At 40.0% G+C, this 20497-nt stretch overlaps 3 protein-coding genes across 3 annotated transcripts; 1 reads left to right on the top strand and 2 right to left on the bottom strand.

Moving 5' to 3' along the window:
• Nucleotides 1–309: 309 nt before the first annotated feature.
• Nucleotides 310–13311, bottom strand: PCOAH_00007090 (Uncharacterized protein; the record flags this gene model as incomplete). Its single annotated transcript, XM_020057519.1, has 4 exons — nucleotides 310–450; nucleotides 625–781; nucleotides 984–12882; nucleotides 13116–13311. The coding sequence occupies 4 exons, from the start codon at nucleotides 13309–13311 to the stop codon at nucleotides 310–312; spliced, it is 12393 nt and encodes a 4130-aa protein (XP_019913174.1).
• Nucleotides 13312–14214: 903 nt separating this feature from the next.
• PCOAH_00007080 (50s ribosomal protein l29) lies at nucleotides 14215–14959 on the bottom strand (the record flags this gene model as incomplete). The annotated part of the gene is made up of 2 exons (XM_020057518.1): nucleotides 14215–14499; nucleotides 14717–14959. The coding sequence occupies 2 exons, from the start codon at nucleotides 14957–14959 to the stop codon at nucleotides 14215–14217; spliced, it is 528 nt and encodes a 175-aa protein (XP_019913276.1).
• A 605-nt stretch (nucleotides 14960–15564) lies between these two features.
• On the top strand, nucleotides 15565–16912 carry PCOAH_00007070 (Uncharacterized protein; the record flags this gene model as incomplete). Its single annotated transcript, XM_020057517.1, has 2 exons — nucleotides 15565–15624; nucleotides 15797–16912. The coding sequence occupies 2 exons, from the start codon at nucleotides 15565–15567 to the stop codon at nucleotides 16910–16912; spliced, it is 1176 nt and encodes a 391-aa protein (XP_019913096.1).
• Nucleotides 16913–20497: the final 3585 nt, after the last annotated feature.

Genomic DNA, 20497 nt, shown 5'->3' with positions numbered 1-20497 from the left:
TAAGGGAAACCTTATTCGAGTGGTGCACTTGTACACGTGCAAATGCGCAAACGTGTAGACAACCAGCCCCATTCCGTTTCGTGACCTCCAAATGTGAGTAAGTTTGAAATTGCGAAAAGGTTAGCGGGTTTTTCCCCTTCACTTTTTCATTTTAATTTTTTCTTACTAAAATAAGTGTTTCTACTGTTAAAATGAAGCAGCTATGCAGATATGCATTTGTGACGGCAGAAAAAAAATACATTTACATATGTACACACGCACGCGGGGTGAGGCCCTGTGGAGAAGCCTTCCCCCAAATGTAGACTTGTTCTACAGGTTCATTTTCATTTTCTTCTTTTGCATTTTTTTTTTCTCCCTCCTTTTTAACTTATTTAGGGTAAACAGCTTGGGATTTTTCAAGGCTAACAAATTCTTCTTTTTTCTTTTAATAAACCTAATTCGGTTGATCCTCTGTAGGGGGGGAGTAAAAAAAAAAAAAAAAAAAATGGGCACACATAAGTAATGCATGTACTGTGCGCATGCGATAAAATTTGCAAATATTCCCTTTGGGTGAACAATAAAATTGTTACATACATAATGCGTAGAGGAAAGAAGAAGCATAATTTTTTTTCTTTTTAAATGTACCTGTCTCGCTTGAACGAAGGCTTTATTAAAAGTGCCCCTATCGTTTTGCAGTTTTTCCTCCAGATGAGAAATAATGTCCCACGCGTAGCTCGACAGGTAAAGGAGCTTATTGTATGTGTTCGCTTCTTCGAAAATCTTTTCATCCTCGACAAAGTATCTGCAAGAAGAAAAGAGAAGGGTGTGTGAAAACCAGAAAAATGGTACTTTTGAGCAGTACATAAAGTACAGAAGGAGCATCACCCGAAAGGCCACAATTTATAAACACGTTATACATACAAGCATTGGGGTACACCATGCATAAGTAACGTGCACATAATACGTACTAGATGCACACGCACCGTGCGCGCGGCGAAACTTACTTCTTTTTAAATATGGAAGCTACTTTGTATAAGGAGGGAAGGACGATGTTAATTATTTCATTCTGGACGGACCAAAGTTCTGGGGGAAAATCCTGAATTATATTTTTGTACGTATTTAAAATTGTTAGAATTCTCACAAAAGATTTTTTCTTGTTTATCAAATGGATGTTTATGGCACGTGAGAGGGTAACGATGACTAAGAAGAATTTGCTGTAGGAAAGCATTTCCTTGTTTATTTTCAAATTTGGCCTTATTAGCACTTCCACCCGATCGTAGGAAGTATTTTTATCTTGCTCATTCTGCTCTTTCTCCAAAATTGTGTTCACTTTTTTGAATTCTTCGTCTCCTTCGACATCACTTGCGCCGCTAAAATGGTTGTCCATTTGGGTTTCTTTTGCGGAAGTCTCCTCGCTAGGACCATTTCGATGTGCGGTAACATGTGAATACTCGGTGTCTTTATCACAGGGTGAATTACATGGCCCTTTCACTTGGCCACAATTTTCCACACAGTAGCTCTGACACGCTACTTCTTCGCTACCACTTTGGTCATCAAACCCGTTGGTAATCCACGGGAAGTTAACCAACAGCACGCAAATTTTGGACAGAAAAACACTAATTTCCTTATGGTATATATAGAAATGTTCCAGAAAGTATGAATTTAACAGGAGGGACAGGACTTTTTTTAAAACCAGGTTGATAATAAATTTATCCGAAGAATACAGCTTGACCAATAGGAGAGGGAAAAACGGGCGTGTCATTTTGTTACTTATATAATTTAGCAGCATCTTCAGCGATATGATTTGCACATATGGGTTCTTATTGAACAGTCCATTTTGTATGATCAAATTCCAGAAGTACAGAAAGTACAAAATTAATTTGTCGTGGATTGTGTCTTCATTAGCTGTTGCGTTTGTTTCTTTTTCTTCTCCGTCTGTTGTACACCCTCCGTTGGTATACACTAGTTGGTCCTCCTTTACGAAGTACCGCTTGTACATTTTGTGGGCGTGTTTTTCTTGCACCAAATTTTCTATCAAGTCTATATCCATATGGGTAAAAATCTGCTCTAGTGCCTTGTAAAAGAGGTATACTAAATCCTTGTCCATCTGTGCGTATATCTCATAGTTGCTACTAAAATGGGTAATGTTCTGCGTGGAGGTTATTACTTGAAGAGACAGCTTGTCCCCCTTCATGAACGCCTTCACATCAGCGCACGTCCTGTCGATTAGGTAAAACATGACCGATAGGAACAAATCTTCCAATTGGTTTTTCATAAAAAGGGTCATATCACTAGGGGGGGAAAAAACTACACCGTCGCTTTCACTTGGGCTCATCTTCGTATTGTACTTTTTCGTGCTTCTAAGTAGTTCCTTTATGAAGTAATTTCTAATGGTGTTGTGCTCCTCGTTCATGGTGTCCTCCCCAAGGGAGTTACCCACACTAAGTGCATCCTGGAGACATGCACTAGATTCGCCGTTTCTGTCATTTTCCATCGATACGTCTTTCCCCCACAAAGTTAGCTGCAATATTCTGTCTCGTCTCCCCTTTTGGTGCTCCTTCGATACTGAACTCAGCTCATCCTGTTCCAGCTTATCATCACCCTGAATCATCTGCCCATATGTATCAACCCGCTCGGAAAAAATGGAAGAGAAGAGGGGAAGCAAATACAAGTAGGTATACGTGAAAGATGTCTTTTCGCAAAAGAGTAAGTTCCGCTTTAACATTTTATACGAATTAAAAACATAGGTCAAATCGTTCACTTGTTGGAAGAGTAATGAGGTCAAAAAGATATACATTTTCTTGCACTTGTAATTTGTTTCATTAGTAAAATGCACTATGATGCTGGCAAAAGTAACGTAATAAAATTCGTCCTTTAATAACTTGGCGTTAGATCTGTTGAGGAAGACGTAGAGGGCATTCAAAGTGGCAATCCTGGAGTCGTCATTTTCATCATTTAAATTATTTAAAATTTGGAAAAACTTTTTTTTCTTCTCCTTTTTTGATATAGGAAAGCGCATCAAAAAGTCGACATAAATTTGTCCACACAGAAATGACAATTTCATATTATGAGACTCTTCTATCATGATGGTAAAAATTTGATCAATGCAGCTGTTCATTTTTAGGATAATCGCCCCCTTCTTGATGAGGTTATTTATGTCTTCCCGCAGCATGCAGTTTTTAAATAATATTAGTAACTCCCACACGTGATTCTTACTTTCTAGTAGCATCGAAATTTGGTTAATTAGGCAGTATCGTAGAGTGTTAGTCGATTCTTCTTCTTCCTCCTGGGAATTTTCTCCCCCTTCCATGGTGGGATAATGCATAGATAAGACCTTTTCGTCCAGCAAATAATTCAGTTTTTTCTGCTTCTTCAACTTTGCTATCTTGTGATGTGGGTCATGGGGATTCTTACTATTTGTGCCGTTTTCCAATTTTCTCTTTTTCTTCAAAACAGTGTCGTTATTTGTGGACTCATCAACACTATCATTAGGTTTTCCCCGATAGGATAGGTCAGAATTCAGCCAAGATATAATATCATTTTTGTTGTTACCCCGTATGAGATATGTCAAGGTGTCAATGCATGACAGAATGAGCTTATCAAATTCTTTGCTGTAATAATTGGGGATATTTTTTAGTATATCCACGGATGAGAGGATAATTAATTTTCCAAACTTTTTAAAATCGCTGAATTTCTTTTTTTTAATAATTTTGATGCACTTGGAGGATAGAACAAATACGTCTTCCTTTCCGTAGCAGAAGAAGTACACAAGGAGCGGTTCAATTAGGCCTATAAATTCCGGGAAGCTTGAAAAGGAGCCCCAATTGTTCGGGTTTACCCAATTGTTATTAGTTTTGTTCCCCACGGGGGTGATGACTGCCTCTGCGGTGCTTCCCTTGTCATTACCGATAAATGTGAATTGCCCCTTCTGCGCGTTTTCATTTTCTCCAGGCGATTTATCATCCACGTTCGTCACGGTGGTGGACGCGGAGTAGAAAGTTGGCGTTTCTTTGATCGTTCCGCAGGGGTATCTCCCACCCTGTATAACACCATCTATGTTGTCATTAGCATCTGAATTACTTCTTAACCTTATATCCTGCGTGAACAACTCTGACGAGCGCTTCACCACGTAAGCTAACAACTTGAGGGCACACCTAGCCAACACCTGTGCAAGTACCTGGAAATCAAATTTCTTCGTCTTTCCAATAGCGTCATAAATGCTTTTCTCCTGAAATGACCCCTGTATTATATGCATATTGTTATTCCCTTTAGACGGGTAATGGACACATTTGTTTTGGTAATTAAGTCCCAAGTACCTCTCCTCCATTGTTTCCTGAGGCACATAAAACTGGATACCCTTCTTGAAGCTGCCAAAGGTCTGCACTGCTTGGTCAGGGACTTTATATTTAAAAAGTAAAATGGAGCTATTTTGCATAACACTGCACAAATTTTGATAATCATCCCCTCTGAAAAAATACACCGATTTGGTTAACAGTTTGTAAATAATGTTTAGGACAAAATGGGGGGAGAGACTTCTATTCTCTTCTATTCCTTTTACAAAATTGTTGAAGTAAGACAATACGATAAAAATATATTTTTTTTTAAAAATAAAATTTTTATCCACTTCGTTATTTTCGAATGATTCTCCACTAAATAAGCTTTCTAAAAATGTGAGGATATTATTTTCGATACATTTTTCGGGTACTATATTTGTTAACAGCTTAATGATATTCTTTCCATAGGTCTTTTTGCTTTCCTTCGTTTTTCTTTTTATATGCTTCTTATTAACATCTTCAGTATTTTTGTCAATTTCGTTTATTATTTCTAGCTTGATCATGTTAAAAATGTTGGTGCAGAAGGCGTCGTGCGGGGTGGCGCTACTTCCGCTGCGCGGATTGGAGTCCTTCCTCTTGGACCTTTTGATATTCCCATCGTTCAGAACGTTCAAACCGATGGTTAAGTAATTCTTGTCTAAAAATTTGTCCTTCTTCTTTAGCACAGACTCCAGGATGGAGTTAACTGTGCACAAAAATATCGGCACGTGATATCCCTTGGTCAGATAATCCGACATTTGCTTTATGATCAAATCGAAGTAGCTCAAACCGAGGTACATGGAAATGAAACACATGGTCTTCTTCGATTCACTTCTTACATTGTTATTTTTGGATGACAAGCAGAAACATAATCTGTAAATTATTTTGTGTAACTCTTTCTCAAAATTGTAATTCATTTTGTTTAAAATTACTAAAAATGATATGATGATGTCTGCCTTGGCCACTGCCTCCTTATTTTTGAAGTCAACGACTTGGTCGTTTATGTAACTTTTTTGTTTTTTCTTGTCGTTCGTTGCGAATTTGTCGAACATTAGCTGCTTCAACTGTGGCAGGATGCGACGGATGAACTTGTGGCAGAGCGGGCTGGGACTGCCCCTCCCCGTCGGTTCGGCCTCCACAGGTGCGTCTTCCACTGCAACTTCTATCCCTTTGACTTCTCCCATTTGGATTCTTTCATTTTGCTCTGCGGCGCGGTTTACCTCGTCCCCGTTTCGAAATTTATCCGAGGATGTTCCCCCTGGGCGGGCCCAATTCTGCTCCAATTCCATGCCCCTGAATTCCCTAAAATCGTACGTCCTCACAATGTGACTTACTGCCTTTTCGACGTATACCTTATTAAATGAGTTTTTCTTCAGTTCCGAAAGAAGCAACTCCAAAAGGTTATAAACAACTTTGATACCCACCCTCTCGGTACACGTGCCAAGAAGCTTGATGCTATTTGCGCTTAGTGTTTTGTTGTATGTTTCTTTTTTTGAACTCGTTTGGAGGATGTAATTCAGTGCAAGTGGAATTACAATCTTAGAAATGGTGTAGTAGCACAATAGGGGGGTAATGGCGATTAATTTTTCCACACCTTTGGAGTTGTTCTCTGATTTAAGGTCTATTATATTTTCGATTATGGATGTACGTTTATTATTTTCTTCATCTTTCCTCCCAATCTTATTTGACTTATTCTCATGAAATGTTCCAACTAGGTTGTGATGTAAGTCGTGAAATAGCAACCTTTCCAACATTTTGAAGTTCGTCCTTTCCTCTTCGGAGGGTTGCCTCTGCTCACTCTTATTCGTCTTCACGGCGCTAAAGCAGAACAAAGAATCTGTGTCTGCATTGAGTACATAATTTTTTACCAGAGAATTTTTAACCTCCCTTAAAAAGGGTTCAACATCTAATCGTTTGAGTGCGTCCATGTGGGGGCTAACTAGCTTCACCGTTGTGAAGATAATCTGCAGCGCAATTTTGGTAAAATCGTTGACGTTCTTTTTTAGTGCGTTGAGCGCTTTGGGTATTATAATGTTAACTAGGAAATGGACACATATTTTGACGTCTCTCTCGATGCTCAGGTGGTGCACATTCTCATCGCTCCTTTCATACGCCTGTAGTAGCCATTTCAAGAATTGGGGGAAGAACAAAACGAACTGCACGGATTTGTCTCTAACCATATCGTTGGTCGCTTCGTTGAAAATTAAAAAGGAGCTGTGCCTCACGAGGATTTCATGGAACAACTTGTTGCTATTTGAAAACAGGTGATCAAAGGTGTATTTGCTGGGTGTCTTCTTCTTCTTCCCCTTGTTTACCTCCTCATTGTTGCGGCTTCCCATTGGGTATTCTTCCCCTTCCACCGCATAACTCCTCATAACGGTAGCCATTTTCACATTACACAAATCGAGGAAAATTAAAAACTGCACATCCGCGTCGTATTCATGGTGGGAGATTTGGTCATTGCAAATGTTGAGACCGCAAAATATCTGGGCAATCTGAAGGAAGGTGTAATAATAATTCTGCCTTCTGGTTTGGTCATTTTTTAAAGGAATTTTCATGATCTGCTTTAGGACCACTTTGGAGTTATAATTAAGCTCGTTTGTTTTTTTTAAAAAGGTGTCCATATTTTTTTTAAAATTTTCTAAATATCTGTTTATGTTTCTAATTTTTAGAAAGATGCAACCAATCATAATTAGGAGATCCCCGGCGAGGACTCTACAGCTGACGTCATAGCATCTCTGGACAATTTCGTACACCATGCTTTTTAGTTTGTAGCACACGTACAATATGTGCGAATAGTGATAGGAGTGCTGACAAAATGAGTATACGCTTATTTTTCGTGCACGTTTTTTTTCCTCTACATTGTCTACATGGGACATATTTGCACATCTGGGCGTGGCGTTCCTCGTCGCTTCATAATAGAAGGATAAGTTGTAATTTGTTTTCTTTTTTCCCTTCCATTTTGGGTACTCATTTTCCCCCTTTGATACATTAATGAGTAACCTCTTCAAAGCTACCAATATAAGTTTGAGCTTCTGCACGTGGTCCGAATTTGTACTATGTAGCGACTTAACATTGATAAGCACGAAGGTGATAATTATATTAATGACGTGCAAATTGTACTTCTGGTTTTTGTTCACGGAAGACAATTCAATTAGAATGTATAGTTCTTTATTGGTAATAATTTTTAATTCATCTGTTTTGCTTCTTTTACGAAGTGTGATTCCTTTTTCCTTTTCCTCAAGGAACTGTTTGTACCTTCTTAAAATGGTTTTCCTAATACATACGATAATGTCCGAAATGAGTGGATTCAATATCTTCATGCCTATCGAAGGGGACACGTCATAGCCTTTTCTCTTTTCCACGATTGTCTGTACTCCCCTGTTTTTGATTCTCCCCCGAATGCGCTCCTGCTCTTTTATGGGGGCTTCCCCTTTACGCCAATTCAGTTCGTTGCCCTCCAAATGGTCATAACCACAGAGGCGCAAAACAACATCGAATACCTTCTCCGTGAGTGCGTTCCATTCAGTGTAACTCAATCGGCTGACAATTAATGGGTTGTTCACAGCTTTCACCAAAACGGGTAAAGAGTTAGGTACGATACTGTCGTAGAACCCGTGATACGATTCGTTCTTACTCCAAATGTCAAGCAGAATTTTCAGGAACAAATTTGGTTTCCCTATGTTCTTCAAATTTTTTCTAAACAGGAAGGTGAAGAAATCTTTTGCCTTCTCCAAATTGGCAGTTGTCATTTCGTAGTTGAGCATGATAAACTGGATGCTCTCAATGCACTTCTTGTTGGCGTTCTTCAGGTAGGAGTTCTTCACGTTCAGTTCGACAGTGTGTTCCTTGGGGGGGGCACGCTCACACTCATTATCAAACTCGTGATCAAATTTCTGCTGGTGTTCTTTCGCCCCGTCCTTGTATTCACTTTCGCCGAGGCTACTAATCATTTGGGTCTCCTCCCCCCCGTCGTCGCTTCCACATTTGTCTCTACCTTCCATCTTCTTAACCACCAGGAAAATCCTTCTCCCCTTCGCCTTCTTCTTCATCAGGTGGTAAACATTGATGTAGTGACTTATGGTGACAAAGACGTGGAGAAAAAAATCCATGTAGGTATCCAGCTTGTACTTCATGATCTTCAGTATCTCGATAAAAAGACTAATGCTTTTGTTGAAGTGGAAGTTTTTAAACAGCGCATCTTTCTTTATTTCAATTATATGGTTGCCGAAGTGCCAACTGGAGTGATTAAAGGCGTCGTCGTAGCAGAGGGAAATTCCTTCCCCATTGTTTGTATTGACCGTTGCACTGGCCACCGCAATGGTTGAATTTACTGCCCGCGTGTCACATTGGTACCTCCAGTGCGCCGCAAAGTTCCCCTGACAATTGGTGAGGAAACTGACCAACACCCTCTCCTTCTCTCCGTATCTGAGTAAGTTACCATAGTCAATTGAACCCTCGTATACATTCACCAAGGGGTACACTACAGATATAAGGATGTGGCAGTAATTGTCACAAGAAATGTTGGATAGGTAAAAAATCATATTCTTCTTCAATTTTTTATTTCCTTTTTTCATTTTATTTTTTAAAATGCAGAAAATAATTTTTATCAAAATGGGGATAATCCCGCTGCTGTCTTCCTCTTTTATGTTCAGCAGTAACTTGGTGATATTGACATTCCTCTCCAGTAGCATTTCTTCAATGTCGTTTTTGTAGTTGTTCAGTTTCTCGTTGTATGTGCAGAGTATATGCAGAAATTTGATCATATTGGGGATGCTCAAAATGTTCATGCTGTGGGCAAATTTGCTGACGAAGGTTTTTACGGCGCGGGTGATTCGATCAACTTGTGGCTGCGTAGACGTGGCAGACTGGGACGCTCCCCCCTGCACATGACATAACTCATTCAAACTCTCCACAATGTCAAACACCACATTCAAGAGGGAGTAATATTTTAACTCCTGGACGAAGCGCCTGAAATTGCTATTAATATAGCTCATTATCCAAACGTACATATCCAGCAGTTTTGATCTATACGATTTGTTAAGGCTGTTCACCTGCGGCACGATCACCATATGGATGGTGGCGAATGCAATCTTGAGGGTATTTTCAGCATTCACATGTTTGCTTCTTGGCAATGTGGGTGGTTTGTTGCCCCTCTTGGTGTGCACATACTGTTGTATATTAATTTCGCACTCTTCTATGTTCCGCCAAATGAGGTCCCTCAGGGGGGGGGTGCAATGCTGACGGTGGCCACCCTCACTGTGATCCTCTCGTCCGTCCATTTCCCCCACAAAGTGCTTCGCACTGTCATCCGCAGTGTTTTCTTCCTCACAAATGTCACTGGCTGAATCTCCCCATGAAGCATTTTTTCTGCTCACCTCCGCTTCCACAGCGAGCAGCTCTTCCTTACCCATTTTGAAAACCTCGTTTAGTACAAAAAAATAGTATTCCAACTGGTGGTGATAACTCTCTTCGTCGTCCATTTGTTTGTCTATGCTGTACGACCGCAGGAAGTTCTTCACGTGAAGAGTGATTGCCTTGGGGATACTCACCAAACTAGCATTCAACAGATAAACCAATTCTACAATACAAACTTTTGTGCACACCTTCAGCAAGTAATCGCTTAAAATGTTGAAGCTTTTAAAAAAGGTCAAATAATTTACTACGTCAATAATTTTGGACTCATAAATCTTATCGTACGTGGCTAAGTATTCTTCATTTTCTAAATAAATGAGACAATCAAAAAGGGGTAACAACTTCGCGTAGCAGGTAGGGTTACTACTCTCTTCCGATGTAGTGCTGTCCTCATTTGTAGTATGATAACTTCCTTTCTCCTTTTTCAGTGCAATACATATGCCTACTACGAATTGGATAATTTGCAGGAACTCTTTCCTATTCGCCTTGTCGTAATGGAGAAACAGCTTTTTAAAGACCTTTAAGTATGCACATAAGTCATCCATTTTGTGTGCAAAAAAGTTCATTTCGTTCAGGTTGGTAAGTATGTTTTTTATTTTTTTCAAGTAGTCCACACCATACACCTCGTGCTTATCCCACTTGCTTAAACAGGTCAGCAAAAACCTGTTGTTGCTCGGAAGGACGTTTTCGATTACTTCGCTTTGTTCATACATTTCCTTCGCCAACCTTGTCATCATAACATGTCCATCCAATATGATGCTGTTCAGGTAGAAATTCATATCGGGAGAGGAGTTCTCCTTGTGGAGTTTCCTTCCTATGCAATGTCTACTTTTCAGTTCTTCCACCCTGTGGCATATTTCTCTAAATATAGTAAAAAAGCTGTCCTCCTCCTTTTTGTTACCATTGCGTTTTTCGCATAAAAGTAGTATGGTCCCGTCGGTTCTGCTTATTTCTGTTAGTAGGCTCACGTATGCAAATAAAAACTGTACTACTTTTTGGATATTTTCCTCGGGTTCATTTGGAACCTCTTCCCCGTTTTTCATAATTGTTGTACTGTCCACATTGGCATACTCATTAATGCTCTTCAAAATTGCAAGTATGTTTGTTACTTTTTCGAAGATGATGGAAAATAAATTATGAAGCTCTGTTTGCATTTGTGTTGGGGAATCCTCATGGCTCATATTGTTATTACGCGTGTTGTCAGACCCATGGTGGAAGGAACCCCTTCCGCTGCTAGGTCTGGAGCAGTCCATCTCCTCATCTGTGCACAAGTCTCCATTTTGTCGTTTCTTCTTGTGCATGTTCTTACACTCCTCCGTGGAGTTACTCTCCCTTCCTGTTGTGTTTTTCAAAATGTCAAACAGGAGGAATATTTTTCCCAAATGTAGATTAGCACCCTCATCGGAGATGTTGTAGGGGTCTACTTTTTTAGACATGTTTTCCTCTTCGGGTAAGTGGTTTTGGCCAGCTCCCTCCTTCAGTGCGTCCACCATGTGGCATTCCTGTGAACGCATAAATATGTCAACCTTCTGCACATCTCTCGCTATGTTGACAAATATGCACTTCAAAATATCGTTCAGATGTGAATCTTCGCTGCTGTGATTTTTTCTGCTTAACAGTTCGTCCACGTTGAGAATGAAACAGCGGAAGAGGGAGTCTCGAAGAGGGTGGTGGCGACTTAGGTTATTGCACTGATCTGCAGTCACCATGCTCATAAATATATTGATTAGAGAGGTGAACATATTTTTTATGCCTTCATTGGAGACCACGTCCCGATTTAGTAAAAAGAACACGTGGTCGTAGATATTCCATATATAAAAAAAGGAGACGTAATTTAACTTCAAACAGTGCACATCTTGGGCGTATTTACTGAGCTCGCGAAGAACGGTTTCCACAATTATACATTTCTGTTGGCTGTTTTTTTCTATCCATATGCTTAATATTTTTTTCAGAAAAAAGTTCGTACAGCTGTGGAAAATTTCTTTCGCGAAAAAGGCCTTCCTTTGCATTTCGGAGGATTGCGCCTGTTTGGTGTCTACGTGTGGGTGATCATCACTAAACTGATCGTTGTTGCGAAGTTTGGAGCTTCTCTCTGGTGATTCATCTGGAGCGTGGCTCGATGGAGAAGCCTCCACTCCGCCGTCATCCTCACCTTGCAAATCATACGCAGTAGTTACCACCTCACTACTGTGCCCATCCGAATTGTCTAACGAGGGAAAAATTGAGGAGACCCCGTTTGGGCCCCCTTGACTGATCAGCAAATGCAGCGCATCTGCACTTTGGTCAGACTGAACTAACAAATCCGTGTAGTATCTTCTGAACAGAATGGAGTAGTTTCTCAAAATGAAGGTTAGAAATATTTCCACAAATTCAAAATTCCCCTTTTTCGTAAAATTATAAATATCAACGAAGAAGGTTGCTACTGCATTTTTTATAAAGTGCATAGAGTGTGTATCTTCAATTGGCTCATAATGACTCTCCGTCTCTTCACAATAATATGTCGTTTTTAAGAATAGTGAATAAATTATAAACTTCAGAAAGGGTAAAGTTTTTCTGGACAGTTTGTCTTTATCAACTTTTAGAGCTTCTAACATGAGGAGGCTCAGCGTGTCACAATAATCTCTGACTTTGTTCCTTTTCACACAATCGCAAAAGGAAAATAATTTTTGAAAGCACTCTATTAAATCATGTAAGGATAATTTCCTCAACAGGTAGGAAAAGCTATCTGCAATGAAAATTTTTATAATACTATTTCGATGCTGTAACAATGGTAGGGATATTTTTATATACTTATCCACGTTACTTATAATTTTTTTATTCATTATTCTGAATATATTTGTATAGGTATTAAATATTTCCTCTAACAAGTCTAAATTGTTAAAATTAATTTTGTCGTATAATATTTTTAAAATATGATCTATGTACTTTTTGCTTTCATCTTTTAAATCCTTTATGAGGATCACCAACAATTTGTAGAAATAATTTTCGTCATTTTGGATTTTGCTATTCTCTATGTACTTGAAAATGGTGCTGAAAATTTTGTCCTTGTTTAGCAAAATGAGCATTAGATTTTTCGCATACGGTTGTAGTTCTCTGCAGCATTTTTTGAAGTCACTGTTGAAGCAGTTCTGGGGGTACACCTGCAGCGCTGCGTAGAAGTTTGTTCTTTTGAGGTCTAACAAAGGGGGTACAAAGGGAAAAATATATATATAAAACAATATGGTGAGACAAGCAAAACCTACTATACCGTAACTGCCATTAGTGGGGAAACAGGTACGCGTGTAGTTCACCGTCTGGCGCGGTGTAAACGAAGGAACACAGTTCACCGTTTACTGGTGACGTGTATACCATCGATCATATATACAATGACACATGCATACGCGGGGCGAATTCGCATTGCTTCCTCACCTTCCGCATCCTTAGATTCGTTAGTTATCCATTGTGAAGTTAAACCATCGTCGTAGTTTGCGCCGCCGAGGACGCTACATGCCTGCAGCTTCTCCTTCTCATTAATTTCTTTTATTCTGTCGTAGAAGGAGACGAAGTTTCCCTTCCTCTTTTTGTTCCTTAATTTCAGTTTGATATTCTTCAACGACTTTTTCATTTTTTACAATTTGGAAAATTATTCAAAAAAGGGGTTATGTTGACAGGAAGGGGACGGGACCTTTTTACAGGTCATACGTCCAACGTAGGAATGTTCCAAAGGATTATTCTGTACAACGGGCAGATTATTATATGTAGATGCCCGCGTATACAGCCATGCCGCTTCTTTCAACTATTTATGCGAAGAAATAGGAGCATGTAAAAAAGGGGGATAAGAAATGTTCTACCATGAATTGCCAAATGGTTGAAAAGTTGAAGCAATTCTTCGCAGTCGCGTGGATGTGACCGCTATTTGGTTGAGAAAAAAAAAAAAAAAACTACAAAGTGGCCCCTACGGAATGGGTCAAAAGGCCTTGTAGATGAAATCCCCGACCAATATATATAACATGTTTTTTGCCTTTAGGGAAAAATTACTCCGTTAGGCAAAATGGGTGGAAAGAGGAAAAAAATTAATTACATTCCCGGTGCGGGGTTAAAAAAAAAAAAAAAAATACGTATATGGCTATGCACGGGAAATGCGCGCCTCTACCCAATGTACAAAAAATGATACGTTATTTACGAATTATCGTAATGCATCTAATCTGTTTCGATCAGATTGACAAAAAAAGTTAAGGCAATAAAAGCGAGGCAAAATTTTTTTCACGTCAAACAGGTGTTTGAAAATAGGGAAAAATACGCTATATGTATATATACCCGCATTATTAAGATCCCAATATAAGCGTAGGCTCATACTCATGTAGGCCTGCAAAAAGAGGCGCTGTCAGAATGGTTCGTTAAATGGGGCCTCTTCTCATAAAGCGCAAACGTTCGACAAGTTGTTCACAAGTAAGTGGATATAAAACAAACGTTTTAAGAAAATAAAACAAAACGGGTTATATATTTCCCGTGGTTCCTTTTCCCGGAGTCATGTTTTCGTTTCACTACTGCTGTTGGCGGTTGATTCCTCGTGGTTAGTTGGTTCCTTTGCTTCTTTGTCCCCCTGTGCGGATGGTACCGAACTGATGTCTGCTCCTTCAGAGGGGTTACTTTTTATACGAACGTGCTTATCAAGGTACCTCTCATAGTATATGGTCAGCAGCTGCGCTAATTTTCTTTTGGCATTTTTCTCATAATAAACGTTATAATTATGTATATCGTGAAACCCCTGGTGTTGGAACTTTTGTATGTCCAGTCTGCACTTGACGATTTCCTGCCGGGGAGTGGTAAAAATGATACCGCGGTGTTCGTGGTGAAGGGGTAAAGGCCACATTGGCGGCGTCTTCAGTTATGTACCTTTCTGAGCACATGTGAAGGCGCTCCTTCGGGGGAATATACTATGAATGTATATGTACTGACACATAGGGAAGGTAAAGAGCCACTTTCCCCTGTAGCATTTGTCAGAATAGAACAGACGTGCGAGTGTGTACCTTCTCAAGCTCCTCAGTTGACAACTTCCTAAGTTCCTTCGCTTTTACTCTTTTTTTGTAACAGAACAGAGGACTGTGGTGATTGCTCTTATGTGCACTATTCAAATTACAACTTAAGAAAAAGGAGACGCATTTTCTTTTTAAATTTACCCCTATAATTATGTATGCGTTACAAAGGAGGAGAAACAGGAAGGGCGTAAAATAAAGGTTCATTGTTTTTCTCCATGTAAGGGTAAGAACCATGTAGGGTTCAAAAGCATAATGTAATCATTGGTGTGTTGATGTATATGCTTGTTTGGTCTGTCATGTTCTGTGTGTTCGCGCACAGGATGGCTTCATGTCGCGTGTGTTTCATTCCTGAAAAAGTGGGAAGTAACAATAGTGCCCTTCTGCTGTGTATTTTTAGTAAGCCCCTTTGGGATGAGCACAAAAGAAAGGGCATCACAAAAAAAAATATATTACATTAAAGTAAAATTAAATGGAAGGGAGCAAAACCAAGGGACATGACAAAGCTGCGACCCATTCAATGCTTACCCGCACCCTCATGTATGCACAAACGGAGACGGCGTTCAAACGATATTTTTGCCTGCCCGATGTTTAAAATGGTTCGAAAAAGGGAGCTTTTAAAATTTCGATGAAAAATGTAAAAATTGCCAAAAAGGTGGGAAAAAAGAGGAAAATGTACTTGTAACCTGACATACCTTGCTGATGTGCCGAAAATGTATACCTTACGTGTACTACATAAGCTTTAACGCCATAAGGGCAAATGAACAGTTGTGGTTCATCAACTGAGGAGTGTTCTTTTTTTTTTTTCCTTGCTCCAATGGAATGTCCCTAAAATTGATAATATGAACACGGCTTGTAGGAACCTACTTCCCCAGGGTAAATTTTTACCCTTGCGCATGGTGGTAAGCGTTTTTTTTTTTTTTTAACCACGAAATGGTGCAGAAGTACACATTAACAAATGAACGCGGCCGTTTGGTCTTCCGGCATGTGCCGATTGAGTAGCTTCCATGCACTTTTGCTTAATTTCACATTGCACACTTTTTTCCTTTTTTGACTTGTTTCTTTCATACGAAGGTACGCAAGCACGTTGGGGATATCAGCAAGTATGGACCTGTCCACCCAGCCAGTGGCGCAACCACGTACGAACCATTGGAGGGCAAAATAGGAAGTACCTTTTTTTGCCATGGAAAAAGAAGCTTGTCCGTCTGCACGCAGAACGAATTAATCAGACGCTGCGATGAAAGATCCGCTGAAAACGGGAGTAGTAACGAAAGGGGGCATAAATGTGATGAAATTATGGCCCATTGTGATACCCATGCGGAAAGACACAAAAGCGAACTTAATGGAAAAATACTTGGCGACCTTATTTCGTTAAGGAGGATGCAAAATAGAGACTGCGAAAGGTTGAAGCTGATATGTCAACATATTTTCAGAAACATTAATTTTTACAATTTACACGAAATAGCGGATATTTTAAAATGCATCAATTTTTTTAGCATAATTTTAAAAAAGGAGGACCTTCACAAATTGGTGAAAAGACTTAAAGTGTTAACATTTAATAAGAGGGAGGAGGAAAAGGTGATGTACCAAATCATCCCAAACCTGTTAAGGATAAAAGTCGCCAAGGAATACCAGGATAAAAAATTATCCTATACCCTGACAAGTTTCATAAATGACTTGCTCCGCTTTTGGTTGATATTGCCTCGTTCAGATATGTCTATCCGTACTACCAGTTATTTAAGCTACGTGTACTTTGTAAAGGAGGTACAGCTAATTATTCTCAATCAGTTCTGCTCATGGTTGGATGAAAAATATATCGATAGTTCTGTGTTCACTTTTTTACAGTCATTTCAAAGCTCAATAGGAAGAAAAAGTAGATACCTAGATTATCCCTTCGTAGGAGAAGTCCGTGAAATTTTATTAAAATTAAATTGCCAAATAGAGGTCCTAAATATGTATAACTATAGTGTGCCCATTTTTGTAAAAGACTTTTATCTAATTGTAGAATGTATAGGCAATAATGATACTTTTCAGGGGACCCTAACACTTACTCCCTATTTTTCCGAACGTTATGAGTTATTTAAGAGGCTGGGTTTCAAAGTTTTGCATCTCTATAAGGAGCTCATGCCTAGCGCTTCGGAGGATAAGTTAAATTTTGTGAAGCAGTCCTTATATTCCATCATCAAGTAGTTCGAAAGTTCTTTCAGAGGTTCTAGCCCCTTATATGCACACGCGAGCAGACCTTTGTCTATGTGCGAACAATGCGGCGCGTTTCCCCAGGGTGTGTACTATTTGTCTTTTTTTTTTTTTTAACCATACTCGTGTTTGCCCTTATAAGTGCATTACCAATTCTCATATGTACATGCGTGTACTGCGCATTGGGGGGTCATCACATGTTTGCGCCCACGTTTGTGTGGCAGTTCCGAATAACGGATACACCACGTTGCGATTCCCCCCGGATCCTGATTCCTTTAAATCAATTTCCCCTTGGTTTCCTATGTGTTAGTATCCTTTTTTTATCAAAACGCGCTTCTAAATTGTTATGTGCGAAATTTGTTTCGAGTGACGTGAGATAATAGTTCGTCTACTCTCATGTGGGCACCTGATTGGATCCCTTGCAGTGAGTTCATTTAGCGCCTTGAGTGTACTGCTGATCCACTTGGTAGTTTCTCCCTCCACGGTGACTTCCCACACAGACGCAACACCCTAAAGAATGAATAAGTTTGAAAAAAAAAAAAAAGATGAGGAGAAAAACGTAACCAGCCACACAAAAAAATTCATATTTAAAAATGAATACAAGTACGTAGACGCAACCAACGTTTTGAAAAATATTTTTTTAAAAGACAAGAAAAAAGAACAGTCTTCCAAAAAAGCCACTCCTGTAAAAAAATATTTTGTGAATAAAAATTTACATGAGTTAATTCCTACTAGGAAAGGTGGCAAAGGGGATGGACTTCAAAAGGGAGAGAAGAAAATTAATTACCTGGGCAAAGATGGGAAGCAGTTGTTAAAGAGAGAAAAGTCTGTAAGATTTGGGCCTTTGCAGAATTATGACGTGGAGAAAACGCCTTCCTATCGTAATGACAGGAATGACAGTATCAGTCCTGGCAGTTCCATTCGAAATGTCCCCGCAAAGGGTTGCGTGAAAGTGCCTGTGCCCACGGCACGCAGACGCAAAATATATTCGTCCTCCGAGGGGGAGGAGGAAGAGGAAGAAGTTATACATGAGGAGGAAGAAGAAGTCGAAGAGGAAGAAATAGAAGTGGAAGAGGAAGAAGAAATCGAGGAGGAGGTAGAAGTAGAGGAAGAAATCGAAATAGAGGAAGAGGTCGAAGAGGAGCAGGAGCTGGCGGAAGCAGAATGTGAAGAAGAAAGTGGAGTAGACGCGGAGGAGGAAGAGGAAGAAAACGAAGAGGGGGACAACGACGACGTGGAAGACGGTGAAGAAGACGAAGAATATGTGGAAAACGAAGAGGAGACGGTCGAGGAAGAAGAGATCGAAGAAGTGGATGACGAAGTGGAACATTCAAATGTAATAAACGAGGACACCGAGCAAGAATACGCCCTGAGCGCGTACAGTGAAAAGGAACGAATCTCTCAAGAAGAAATGGAAGAAGGGAAAGAGGAGAACGGGAAAAAGACCGTGAATGACGCGGTAAGTGAAGTGGTGGAGGAGGTGATGGATGTCGTGGTGAACAAAGTGGAGGACGAAGCAGATGATGAAGAAGACAACGCCGCGGAGGACGACCAAGTGGACGAATTGCCAACGGAGGAACTGCTAAAGGATGAAATGCTAATGGGCGAAGAGGCGCCCGGTGAGGAGGAAGACAATTCAGAGGGAAAAGATTTCCTCCTTCTGAGCAGCGAAATAAAAAAAAAGAATTCGGAGTCCTTACTGCTTGTAAATAAATTCATGGAGAGCTTGCTAAAATATGATGACTTTTACAGTTATGCCAGTGATAGCTTAAAAAAGTACTATCTCGACAAAGGAATCGACACAAATTGCAGTTTTTTAAATCAAGTTGAAGTGAAAAGTGGAGGTGAGGATCCTCTGAACTTATGCACAACGGAAGCACTGATAAGCAATTTGGTCATTCCATATGAAACACATGATGGGGGGGAGAATTCAAACAGGCCTACTTGCGAAGCCGACAAATCGGAAGAAGGCACGCAGCAAAATGAAGTGGTAGGTGGCGTGAATAAATGTGACGAACGAGACGCTTTGGATAGCGAAGGGGGGGAAGACGTTGCAGCGGTTTATGAGGTTGCAGTTGCTGAAGATGCCCATGTGGTCAAAGATGACTTGCCAGAAGAAACTGAAGTAGCCCAAGTGGCCCAAGATAAGGAACAGAATGCAGAGCTGCAAAGGGAGAACTCAGCCGAAATAAAAGAAAAGGAAGAAGCCCCAATTAATGTCGATGTTGAAGAACGCAGCAAAATTGTTGAAAATATCTTCGAGGGGAATGAACAAATTGGGGATGGAAGTGACAAGGAAAGAGGAGGTTTAAATAGCGTAGATAAGGAGGATGAAGAGGAAGGGGGTCGAAGTAACGAAGGCGAAACAGGAGATAGTGAAAGTGCAGAAAGCGAAAGTGCAGACAGTGAAACTGAAGACAGTGAAAGTACAGATAGCGAAAGTGGAGAAAATGAAAGTGAAGAAAGCGATGGGCCAGTTGGGAAGGAAAATGGAAAAGCTGAAACGCTGGAAGGGGAGAGTAAAATTAAAAATGACAAACAAAGTGATGAAGATAGCAATGAAGGAAGCGATGAAGGAAGCGATGAAGGAAGCGGCGAAGACAGCTCCGAAGGAGAAAGTGACGTGGACAAGGACAAAACGAAGCAGACAGGTAACACAGGAGGAAGTGACAAAATTGAAGATGCACATAGCAAGAGTGAGGAGGAAGGGAAAAAAGACACATGTGGAAGTGAAGCAACAGAAAGTGAAAGTGACACGGAGGGAAGTGACAGCACAAGTAGTGAGGACTCTGAAGAGGATAGCAAAGGCGATGATGAAGATAAACCAGGGGGCCAAAACAAAATAGATGGTACCACAGTGGAAGGGGAAAAGGAATGCAAAGAAGAAAGCAAATCTGAAAGTGAAAGCAAATCCGAAAGTGGAAGTGAAAGTGAAAGTGAAAGTGGAAGTGAAAGTGGGAGTGGAACTGAAAGCGGAAGTGAAAGTGGATCAGAGAGCGAGAGTCAAAGCGAATCCCAAAGCGGCAGCGACGAATCCAGCTGAACTATCACGAAAAGGCACCGTAAAAAAAAAAAAAAAACTGGCAGAATTTACTACCCACAAAAGGGAGCCACAACTTGTTAATATGCCTACAGATGAAAACAATTATACGAACGAATTGCAAAAAAAAAAAAAAAAAAAAAAAATGCAAAAAGGAGAGCGTATCGCCGCAGATAAAGGTAGTAAGAAGTAGGATGCCCCAGCTGCCCTATGCAGGTATACGCACTTGTAGCAGAATATAAAAAAAAAAGGACGCCGCATGGATTTAGCGCTCTTGCCATGTCAAGAAAGATATGTGCGTTTTATCTCGTGGGAATTACATGAGCCAGAAAAAAAGGTACAGAAAATCGATATGCATAATGAGTAATGACACAATGGGGTCTTTTCAACAAATCAATTTTTTTAATGCTTATGTTTATTATATATGTCTAATGGTAGAAAAAAAGAAAAAGGCCATTGTCTTGGCTCTTCTTTTATTTTTAGAAGCAGTACAGAAGAAAGCAGAGAATGGACCTTTGCAAAATAGTTTTTAAATAAAG

Source organism: Plasmodium coatneyi, chromosome 4 (genome assembly GCF_001680005.1).
Source record: "Plasmodium coatneyi strain Hackeri chromosome 4, complete sequence".
NCBI lineage: Eukaryota > Apicomplexa > Aconoidasida > Haemosporida > Plasmodiidae > Plasmodium > Plasmodium coatneyi.
The sequence above is the reverse complement of the archived record's forward strand: the minus strand, read 5'-3'. Positions and strand labels throughout refer to the sequence as shown.